This window comes from Amphiura filiformis, chromosome 15 (assembly GCF_039555335.1).
Source record: "Amphiura filiformis chromosome 15, Afil_fr2py, whole genome shotgun sequence".
NCBI lineage: Eukaryota > Metazoa > Echinodermata > Ophiuroidea > Amphilepidida > Amphiuridae > Amphiura > Amphiura filiformis.
The window spans coordinates 14,567,940-14,580,737 of NC_092642.1; the positions used below are offsets into that span (position 1 = coordinate 14,567,940).

General features: G+C 34.3%; 1 protein-coding gene across 1 annotated transcript in view; it reads right to left on the reverse strand.

Annotated features, from left to right (window-relative positions):
* Positions 1-1,456: 1,456 nt before the first annotated feature.
* LOC140171286 (ileal sodium/bile acid cotransporter-like) overlaps positions 1,457-12,798 on the reverse strand; it is a 59,880-nt gene continuing 48,538 nt past the window's right edge. Inside the window, exon 4 of the mRNA XM_072194516.1 lies at positions 1,457-2,636. Coding sequence (XP_072050617.1) covers positions 2,268-2,636 — 369 coding nt within the window. The 3' untranslated portion in view covers positions 1,457-2,267. The remainder of the gene's footprint in view (positions 2,637-12,798) is intronic.

Here is a 12,798-nt window from a genome sequence, read left to right on the forward strand (position 1 = left end):
AATCATGCCATTCTTATTAAAAAGCTTACATCTTTTGGAATTTTGGGTCTGGAGCTGGATTGGTTTAAATCTTATCTTAGTGATAGAGAGCAGGCAACTAAGATTGGTAATACTATTTCTGCATTCAAATGTGTCAGCTTTGGTGTGCCTCAAGGTACAATTTTGGGCCCACTTCTATTCACGATGTATATCAATGATCTGCCTCTAACTGTGTCCAGTGATACCAAAATCACGCTTTATGCTGACGACACTGCCGTTTTTCGCTCATCAAAAGACATAAATGAGATCAATGTGCATCTTAATGATGATCTTAAACGAATTACATCGTGGATGGAAGTGAACAAATTGACCTTAAATGCTAAAAAACAAAAGCCATGCTTTTTTGTTCAAGTTATTTTAATGCAAGGGTTGATGAGCTAAGTCTTTACATGAATAGGGAACAACTTGAAAATGTCAATCAATGTAAATACCTGGGAGTCATTCTCAACCAAAATCTAAAATGGGAAGCACAAATTAATCAAACTTGTTTAACAGTTTCGAAATACATTGGTATGTTGTACAGAATCAGGGAATGGCTATCTGCTAACCACATGAATACAATTTATAAAGCTCTTATTCTTCCAAGATTGACTTACTGTGATACCGTATGGGGAAATTGCAATAACACTCTTCTGAATAGGATTGAGCGTCTCCAGAACAGGGCTGGGAGGGCCATTCTTAAAGTTCCAGTCAGGACACCATCTTCTTTGATCAGGGAAAAACTTAAATGGAAGCCTCTAAGCAACCTTAGACAAGACCATCTGTGTCTTTTAACTTATAAATGTATTGCTGGTTTTGTTCCAAAGTATATGCAAACAATTTTTACCTCTGTGAAAACCAGTCATCGTCACAATACACGTGGTAGCGCTCATGGCAATATTGCACTTAATTTCAAACCCAGAATTGAAGCTGGTAGACGCTCATTCTTATTCAGAGGGCTAAGGCCTGGAACTCACTTGATCCTAAACTGAAATCACCTCTCCCAATTAGCACAGCAACTTTCAAAACAATATACAACTCTCAATTTTATGATTCTTAAATTGTAGTCTTTAAATTTGTTTCATATTTTGGCTTCATTCGTTTATTTTGCAAGATTTGTTTGAGTTGTATTTATACTATCATGCTAGGCCTTACTACTATTTTGTGCAATCAGTTTCCATATTGAATTATTTGTATTTGACATTAAATGAATCATTTAGTTTGTATTTGGTGCAATCGATTGTTTTGAATAATATTATAATTATTATTGTTTTATAGCTATGCTGGTTCATAGGTTGATTTTTGTAGTGTTTTATCTTTTAAGTAGTTTTAATGTTTAATAGTTGATCCTTTATTCTATATGCTTTGCCTATGTATGTAATATTAATAGTATTTTAAACATGTTGTAAAGTCACATTGTAATTTGATTTATTTTGTAAGCATTGTATTTATCAAAATTTGCAATATTATCGTGTATTTGAATGTATGTAGTATTTTTAAAAACCTTAATAATTATGTTATGTAAATGTTGTATTGATCCCTGGGCCTCAAGGAAGAACAGATGATTAATTGTGTTTTCAACTGATTGAGTGTCCCAGGTTAAAGAAGAAATAAAACAAACAAACAAACAAACAAACTCTTAAGCGAAAGGTCCTGGATGAATGGTAGAATGGTCCCGTCGATCGTCATTTTACATCGAGTGCCGTAAACAGTACAAACTCACTGCTGAAGTAATTGTAATTCGTTCGATACTGTGTGATAAGGCATGTCGACATGAAAGCACTGTCATGTGAAATACGAAGTTCCCCATCATGCCCATATACCTGTGGCATCGTTTTGTAAAATATCGTCATGATTTCCACATAATGCGGAATAACATGTTACTAGAAACCAGCCCTATCTAATCCATGATATGCCTTATGCGATTCGCCGAGCGTGAGCAACGACCAATGCAGAAACGGCTTTGAACTGTTTTGAAATGTAAAGTTACAGGAACAGTTTCTAGTTGTTTGCTACTAGTCACTATGCGGTAATCATGGCGGTAAGATCAGGTCTTTTCACTTCATATAGAAGCGGTTCATTGCCAGTATCATCCATGGTAAGCCAAATAATCATTTGGGTGCAACTTTGGAATCTGGCCACACTTGTCAATGTCATACAGCCTCTGATTATTTCAAGGACGGTGGATACTCACGGGTGGAGCACCTTATTGTTAAGACTCTTCTAGTTACATATCCAATAATTCTTCATCACCATGTTAGATAACAAATGACAATTTTATAAAGCATTACAAAAAATAGTCCTTCACATACAAACGTTATTTGTGAAAGTCCCACTAACGGAAAAGAAGCAGCCACAACTTCTGGTGAGAAAGATTCATATATCACCTCCGCAGCTAGAAGAATACTTTTATTGGCCGATGCAAACGCGATGGCACGGCAACCTACGGGTGGCTGGTGGGCGAGGAACCCGAGGAAGTAGCCGTAGCCGAAGCCGAAGAGTGGAACTAAGGCGCCGGCTAACCACTGCTTCCAACTACCTTGGAATGAGAGTGGAGCGTAGACAAGACGGAAGATGATGGAAGAGATGATGACGACCAGTGGAATTGGACTTGCAATCTGAGAAAAGAAGGAGAATGAGGAAAAGAAAAATCGATCAATTATAAATTTACAAATGGCATTTGTTCATGAGATATCAATTTGTAGAAAGAATTTGTCGGTTTTCATTTCAGTTCGTTACATAATCGAAAAACCGCAAAATATCAGGTTTGAAGATACCTTGATCAAGTATCCAAAGGAAGTTTTTAAATTTCGCAGTGCAATATTCACGAGCAGAGAAGTCGAACAAGTCATCTACATTTGAAAGCGTGTATTCAATAATTTCTAAATTAGTTTTAGCTGATTTCGCTATTAATAAACATAGACCATCGAAATATTTCAACAGAGTTTATAAAAGAATATACACTTGAAGCCTACTCGAGTGTCTATTCATATGCATATCGCATACACGGGGATAGAATGAACACGGTGATATGAAAGTAGGCCACCTACGACAGACTTCGTTAATAGCTTCTCTGAAGTAAGACTAAATCAGATTTGATAGAGCATCAACTACCGCCCGCGCGATGATAATTATGCTTAGCACAATAGGCCATATGCTTATGGTTATATACCCTACTTTGTCCTCCCAGCATAAAAGCGTTATGATTGGTATTGATTGCAGATCAATTCTGCTCTACTGTGCTGGTTTCCGAACAATAGAGAAACTATATAAATCTCAATATTTGAAAAGACCGATTGCATCACCGTGATTACATGACATTACGGCCATTATTATTTGTTTGTTTTTGGTATTTGTTTGTTCGTTTCCAATTCCCTAGTTGGTCCGTAAGGAACACTGACATGCTTGGGTCCATGGAAAGCCATTGTCCAGAACTATGACAAATTCACGAGCCAGGCTAACTAAGCCTATGAAAAACATACTGTCCTGTATAGTTAAAACGAAGGAACAGTAGCATGAAATTAGCGTCATGTAAAATTTTGTTGCGTGATACGATACACTGGGCCGTTTCAAGGGTTCGGTTTTCCAGTCTCATTCAATCTATTGTCCTGCTTCAGTATCACAATTGTAATTCTTTTTGTGATTTTAGTGTCTGCAGTGGATTGCATCACAAATAACCAAACACAGGCAACACAAATCCGGTGCTTAACAATAGAGAAACGAAAACTTCCAAAGACCCATTGTACTATATGTTCCGTTACTTTACCTCATTGGATTGGATTGTACAACATTACGCATTACTTTGTAAACCTTACATTGCATTACAATACATTAAATTACATTACATTATGTTACATTGCATTACATTACATTACATTACATTACATTATGTTACATTACATTACATTATGTTAAATAACATTGCATAACATTATGTTACATTGCATTATATTACAATATATTACTTTAGATTACATTAAATTATGTTACATTAAATATATACAATACCTTACCTTATATTACGTTACATTACGTTACAACACATTACATTACATTACGTTACGTTACGTTACATTACACTACATCACACTACATTACATTACATTACATACATTACATTGTAGTATTGCATTTCTTTAGAAAACATATGTTTTGTTGCGTTGCATTACATTGAATTACACTACACAACATTGCAATACATCACATTACAAATTTACATTAAAAATACAAAAGAGCAATATTTTTGCTAATAGACTATGTTCAAATGTCTGTAAACTATATACCAACTGCGTTTCAACTTGTAATGCATGTGTGTTATTCTACCCATCATGGAGACATTCCTCACAAAAAAGGGTGCCAATTCTACTTCAGATAAGCTATTACCGATGACTTACAGTGGAGCAATAGACAATATGTATTGAATCAAATTTGAACTTAACAGTTGAACTCTTTCAATTCGCATTTGGCGCTTCAAAATACCATCATGATTATACTCGCTATATAAATGGCCAATCAATGACGGAATTTTGCTTAGAAATTTGTATTGCGTATACATGTACTGAAAAAACTCCCTTAAGAAAATACCTTATTAGCCTAAATGGAGTTCATCTCTGCCAATTTTGTCAGAGAGTATTACTAAAGATTTCTTTTTACTAACAGCAAATGCATAAACCATGTTAAAGGTTATACTGTGTACAAACGCATTATCATTAATATCTCTCATGCAGTATATGAACAGGCTTAGAGCTTTATTTTTATTTTATTTAAATTATTTCCACAATTTATTTTATGTTTACTTTATCATTCTTCCTCTAATGACATATAGGACCTAATTTATCTTATGTTTACACTCTTGTTCCGGCAGTTAACAGTCGCCAAGTATAAGAAGAAAAGTTTAAGATTTTAAAACAATTAATGTTCAAAGGCGTGATTTTGCGCTTAATCTGCAAAGTTTAACGTATGTTAAAAGACTGTTAAACTCGAGCGTATAAAGGTGGTTATTTTTTTTACGTTAAAAGGCGTTAAACTGTGTAATGTTTAGTGGAATTGTACTTTACCTGTTTAACGATACATCTCGCGCCACGGAATTTTAACCAATTATTGTTTAAAATGACAAAAGCAAATGGCGGCCACGAGTGAATGCTGGTCGTGCTGCTTATGGTATCCTGAAACTTCGTTCAAATAGGTAGGTTTGAGTCAATCAGGTTGCACCAAACTCGAGATTCGTTTGATAAGTTATGCGTAGACACAGTGAGACATAAAAGATGGATATTGATGCGTTCATTTGCTAGATTTAACAACGTCATTGGGATTGACATTCAAGCGATACTGTACTGTACTGTACTGTTCTACGTGCACGGTACATGTATATCACCAATGTGTGTACCGCGATGTTCAGTTTTGGGCATACGCACAATAGCTTACAATGTAGACGAGATGCATTGAAGTATCGGTATGCTGGATACCGTATCGAGTGTGTGAATTTATTAGCGTTGATGTATTGTATTTTAGCATTGTATCGTAATGCATGCGAGAGAGAAAGGCTTACTAGATTTTAATTTTTTACTCGGATACATTGCCCGGATACATAGCGGGTTGAACTGATAAAAACAACAACTTTATGCATGAAATTGTATTTTTGAACGAATCTCACAGTTGACCAAGATCTGATGACTTCAAATTCTATCATGAATTATGTATCAGTATAAAAAATTTTAAAAAAGAAAGAAAGAAAGTCCCAATCATAATTAAATCCAATACAACCATTGATTAAGCAGTTGTATTTCTTAAACAATCCTTAGATAAAATAGAACATATAAATCATTATCTGTTTAGAGTTATTAAGCAAATATTGATTAAAAGACCTTAAACAACCTAGTTGGTTAAGCACTTAAACTTGAAGCTGGTTAAAGTGATATATGCATTTATTGGTTAAAAGTTTTAACCAACTATTGATTTGATCCTTAAACAACAAGAAAATTAAGGGCCCTTAACCAATATTTCGACGAGAGGACCACGTAACTAACACGAGTTTAAGATTGATTAAGATTGTTTAAGACTTTTTTAAGTGGCGAAATAAGAGTGTAGTTATATCGCCATAGTGTAATCTAGCATTTTAATACCATTTAAGTGTGTGCACAATTTTAAATTGTTGGCGGTGTAAATACATAAAAAAAGTAGAAATGGCGATGCACCATCTATTTATTATCACTGTGCGAATAACTAGAGCAGTAACAAATGTTATTGTTTTATTGTTCATTAAACTGTGACTCTTAATTGGATCAAAGGTGAGAATTCATCGATTTTTTGTCGATAAGTGAGCATAAAACTGGTTCCAGATGCCATTAATCATCAATATTGCGTTATTATAATTTATAGCTCGTCATAAAATTATTAAAATCATATTATGGGTTCATAATAATGTCTTCATTTCAATAATGAAAATCAATCAATTTTCAATCTTCATCTAAATATATATACCCTGTACCTATATTCTTGGGTCTGTGATCCAAATAGTTAATTGGGCAGGACAAATCAGGTATCCTCTTTTTACCAATGAGTATATCAACATTATTTTCTGAAGTTGAGTGGTTTAAGTGACAGTATTGTTGGTATAAGTGTAACTGGCATGTAGCTAACAACTCCATTTATTAACCGGACTATTTTGGGATGGACCATAGAAAGCTCTGATTAAGATTAAAATTATTATGGCATTGTTAATGCCCATACAAGGAATTGCACTCAGATCTCTAGGTAGCTATCAATTAACTTCACCCACTCAAACACATTTGTAGCAACTACCTTTTCATACGCAGTATAGAAGCTGATAAGTGAAAAAAGATACACTAATTAACGCGCAGGAAAACAGGCAGGCAGATACACAGACATGACATATATTTGGCATGCTCACATAGCAAAAACTATTTTTAACAATTCGGGTTGTCTATGTGCCAGGTTTAAACAACATAATAAGTTGTTTTAACCTGGCACTTAACCCGGGTTGCTTAAAAAAATTAAACAGTTGTTTGAAATATATTTTGCAGCGCAAACAGGCAGATTTTCAGACAGAGAGTAAGACACACAGACAGAGAGACAGAAAAGACAAACAGACATGTAGACACCCAGACAGACAGACAGACAGACAGACAATATAGGCATATAAAGACACAACTTTTTTGTAAGAGGGTAGAAAACATAAATAGAGCGCTTTTTAATAATTATGATTAATTCAAATAATATAAGCCAGATCGGCATTAAAATTCGCAATGCATTGTGCGACCATTTTTGCAGTTTGAGGAAAATTATTCTCATAAAATATTGTGTAAAATGTTCTACAAGCATAAAACCCCCACCCCACACACATCCCACCCCAAAAAACAGAAACAAAAACAAACAAACAAACAAACAAAAACAAAACAAAAATAATAATAAAACAGCTTGTTATCTCAATACAAAATAATTTAATGATAACATTATCACAATAATAAATGAATGAATAATAATAAATGCAAGTTTTCCACTATGTCAGATTTCAACGTGTACCAAAACTACCAAAAACAGTCCCACAATGCTTTAGGATTAATAACTGCATCAAAATAAAGATTACAACATTGAACAGAATGTTATACATACTAACAATAACTGAGCAGAAAATAATCTTTATATATTAAATGCCCAGAGCTCTTAGGTAGATTTAAACCAAATTAAATTGATGATTTAAACAAAGGATAACATGTTTATTAGGTTGTTTAAACCAGAATCACCCATGAGAGTCGTACAACTTATAAGGTACGTTATTTCCAGTATGGACCATAAAAACATAGGCAGACAACGGAACGTGATAGAGGTATAACTATTATCAGACAGCGAGTAAAAATGAGGTATAGAGAGGAGGGAGACAGAGAAGAATGTAATCAGTGTTCCCAGACTGTCCGTGTACCATCAGTGCGCCCTGCAAGTGTATGATTAAATATAGTATACAATGGTGTTCCGTGACACGGTAAAATTACATTGATCACACATGTGTTTATGAGCTATACAAAGTAATGATTCACGTGGTTATTTGGAATTTTATTTTCATGTTAATGAAATGTGACATAAACATTTACAAATAAAATAAAATAAAATAATATTAAATTAAATTAAATAGTCTCAAAATTATTAGCTCTGTTACACCCCCCCCCCCCCCCTTCAATGATCTGTTACACACCATCTGTTAAAGATATGTCAGTATCTGTGCTTAATATACACACACGATTCTTATATATATTTCTCGCAACATTTTGATTGCTTACTGAGAGAATAAGCTTTTGTCCAGTTACGTCGTCAGTCCCATATCTGACATCACGTATGGTGATGTTGAGCTTATTCTGAAGTATCAGTCGGTTTAAAAGAGGATACACCGTTGGTAGATAGTACCTCCCACTGTCTCTGTTCTGGTTCATCATGTAAGCCAACTGTACTACATTGAAGCTCAATTAAGAATTCTCTTTCAATCTCAAGTTTAAAAAGCGAAGAAGTTTCGTTTTGTTTTGAGTGCAAATCAGAGAAAACGTACTTAAGCCTCTGAAATGAATTAAAAATATCTCTGTATTTTCTGTGTCTCTGTATTTTAAACATTGACTTTCAATGTTTTCAATATTTTCAATTTGTTAATTTGACATTATCTAATTGTCAATGCTCTTGACATGAAAATTGAATTAAAAAGTCCTTTCTTACACTTACAAAACCCGGTATACATTGCATTGCTAAAAGAGACTGGTATACATGATTGGTATGAGTTTAAAGTTTTGAAATATTTCAAAATTATACAAAGTATATAATACGATATATCTCAAAAGTCGACTTCGTTCTCATTGTGTTAAACCGGGTTACAAATATGTTTTTTTTTTCATGATTAGTCATGTTGAGGGTTAATAAAAATTCAAATAGCTAGCTATAAGATGATATGTTATGTCGAATACCTTGTAGTACTAAGGGGAATCCTTAAACACGAACTTCTATAACATATGAATCGATTTGCAACAAGCGCAATTATGATCATATATCTGACATACCGTATTCATAGCACTATCATGAATAGAATTAAAACGCCGTCAGAAGATGTCTTCATATTTTTAATAATTCATTTCAGCTTCATCAGCTTATGATTTGAAGTGATCGTGAAACATGATATGATCAGGAACGGTCCTATACGATTACATCGCGTCTCGATGAGCATTAAGTTCATATAGAGCCCTGGCTGATTAATTCGATACCAAATTTAATTAGCGCGATATTGAAAATTGATAGTAGGAAAGTCGATTCCGAAATGGAGGACAACCTAATTAAGTATGTACTGTCCTACGCGATCCTATTCAATCAATTAGTTGAAAACGAGAACACACAATGTGTGAATAGCTTATGAAGGTTATTACTAGAAGTTGGTCACTGACTCAGTGAGTTGTGATGTTTTATGGTTGCCATGCAGTAGGAAAAACTGAAAAAATGTAAACAAATACGGAAATTAGGCCTAAGATCGCCGCCTAAAAGCTAACATCATTTTATTCAAACAGTCAAGGTAGCTCAATCGGTTAGGCCTTAGATTCCACGATCCGATGCATTGGTGTTCGGCGATCAGAGTTTGAGCCTCTACCACTGAATAACTCATTGCAGCCAGGATCAGCTCCCGGCTCCCGGCTCCCCGAGTTCTCGTATGGGTAATTGAGACAAAAAGCCTTGCCCAGGTACAGGTAAGTTTCAAGCTCATTTAATTCATGAAAACATGCAGGGACTGCATGGAGGCTCGAACTAGCATCCCCACACACCAATGCATCGAAGTCTAACGGCTTAAGGGGACTATCCCTTAAGGAGGTATTCCCCTCCAAGTTTTCCGATATATTAGTTCAAAACGAGAACACACAATGTGTTCATTGGTTATGAAGGTTATTACTAGAAGTTGGCCACTGACTGAGTGAGTTGTGATGTTTTATGGTTGACATGCAATAGGTGAAACTTAAAAAACGTAAACAAAATATGGAACTTAAGCCCAAGATCGTCGACTAAAATAATTAGACTTTTCAAAAATGTAATGCCAAAATGTAATCGTCTGTAAATTGTCATGATTGTTTTGTTACGCAAGTATATAGCCATGCGTCATGAATTGGTGTGACATTTAAGGCGGAGTTGTTGTGACAATTAATTTGTTTCAAATCGAACTATCGTTTTAAAGGGTAAAATGTCTGCTTCAATTTGCTACCAAATGATGAATTTTGGACATGGATACGATATCCCCAGCCTATACAGGGTGTCCCAGAAAAAATTACCGGGCAAATAAATGTTGACGTAAGTCGAAAAATAGACATCAGAATCCACAAATCTAAACATCAGTGTGTAGCCCATCTTATTCTGCATCTTATACGCCAATTTGACTGGAATCGGTTGACTGATCGCGAAGAAATGAGCGATTACATAACGCATGTATCAATTCCCTTCATTCCAAGTTTGAAAGAAAAATCATTCAACACAATGCGTGCGCACTAGTGGTTAAACTATCAATGGGCTTCATATTTTGTTCTATGAAATCCTTTTCGTTCTTTTTAAACAACCTGTTTCTTGCAAAACATTTAATTAGGTTTTGTTCAAATTTGAAAACCTGCACGGTTTTGAAAATGAAAGCTTGTATGTAGATGATGCTCAGTATTTGTAAATATCTTTTCTCGTTAATGTTGATATAAAAGTTGTATGAAAAATACTAAATAAAGAATTCCAGCTGGCTTAAAAATTTCTCACACACATTAATGTTTTCGGAATATTTCCAAGGAATTGTAATGCAAAGTCTAATCTTTTAAAACTTTAACATTAATGTTGCGTGGTATCAAAAATCACACGTAAAGCTGTTAGCACTTGATCATTGTCAGTTTTGGCTCAAATGTTCTTTGTAAAGTATATTTGCACAACCTAAAGAATTAAAGTTGGAGAGCTTCCAATTGCAGAAATCAAAGTTTTCTCGGACAAACTGTTATTCATCTTCAGTGAAAGCATGAATGACATAACACCGAGGGGTTTTAATAGATAATGTGGACTAAATTTAATAAGATACACAAACTTTAGGAAGTGGTGAGCGAGTATAAAAATAGCGCCTGTTTATCAAACTTGGAATGAACTGCATTGATGCACGCTTTATGCAATCGTTCATTTCTTCGGAACCAGTCAACCGAATCAAATAAAATTTTCGTATGTAATGCACAACAAAATAGGCTATGCGCTACATTTTAATTTGTTTGATTCTGATGTCTATTTCTCGACTTACGTTCAATTGTATTCACTCGGTAATTTTTTCTGGGACACCCTGTATAATACTAAAGATTGAAGCAATTGGGATACGATGCCATAGGAAATAGTATGTGCCCATGATGTGAACAAATTGTAATATTGCCATGGACCAGACTTTTATAAAGTCATATCATACGATTTCCGTCAATTTTTTAAATTTGTTATTATCTGCCAAAATTATTAAATTATGTAGTAACAACTGCAAGGAATGTTTTAAGATAAAATTTTAAAAAAAATACTGGCTATCTTTGCTGTTTAACGTAGAAGCCTATCATGAATTGTCGTAATTTCCATGATAATACGACATTAAAGTCATTTTACGATTTCCGTCAAATTTTAATTTTGTTTATGTTATTCTCTGCCAAAATTATGCAATATATTTAGTAAAGAAGTGAAGCTCAGGCAAACTGACACTTTAATAAAGGAGAGAAAAAATCAGAAACGTACGGATGGGAACCAGTGCAATGGTCAGGAAGATGAAAGAAGCCTATGATGAATTGTCGTAATTACAACATTAATTGCTCTTTTGTCTTTTTGACTGATTAATTTAATTTTAATAGTTCGCGTGCATTATGGCTTTAACTCATTTGAAAGAAATTAAGATATTTGACGAGAACCGTTTTGTATGGGACACATCGCATAATTTTAGGCTATACATGTAAGTAAAGAACTTTGGAGTAGACCACGAATCATCAAAAGTGTATCTCCTCCAGTCAAGCTATTCACGATACCAAAACGTGGCTAACATGTTCAGATTAACGATTGCACACTAAAACATGAAGCATTAGAAGATTACATGTATTTCATTATGCTAATACTCTTAAAAATAAATTGCAGAAGAAATGGAAGTAGGGGACGGTGATTTAGTCTCTCAGGACATAGTAAGTATCGCGCATTTCAAGAAGATCTATTCAAAATCTAGTGACGAGAAACCAGCCCACGTAAGAATTAAGGAACAGACCTCAGTCGGATTCCTCTGAAGCCTTCCTTAAACCATTTGAGTGGCGTGACCGAGGGAAAGGGAATCCCCACTTGAGCATGTTGAGAATCTGGCTCATGCTTAGTGTTCTAGCAAAATGGACGGATATTTGCTATAACATGCTACTCATTCAAATTATGCAACCATGATGTTAAACGATGAGCATGTTTATATTTTTGATATTGTCGTATGAAAATGAAACCTGAAAGAAAGAAAGAAAGAAAAAAGAAAGAAAGAAAGAAAGAAAGAAAGAAAGAAAGAAAGAAAGAAAGAAAGAATAGAGGAAGAAAAGAATGAAAGCAAACCGAAAGAGAAGAAGAAGGACACACATTGAACGGCATAAAAGAGAGAAAACATTAAGAAACAAAAAGAAAGAAAGCAGAAATCAAGAAAGAATGACAAAAAGAAAGAGAAATGATATTGAACTAGTCAAAAAGTATTAAAAAATATTGAAATATATTATATGAACTTAACAACAGTCATTTTTA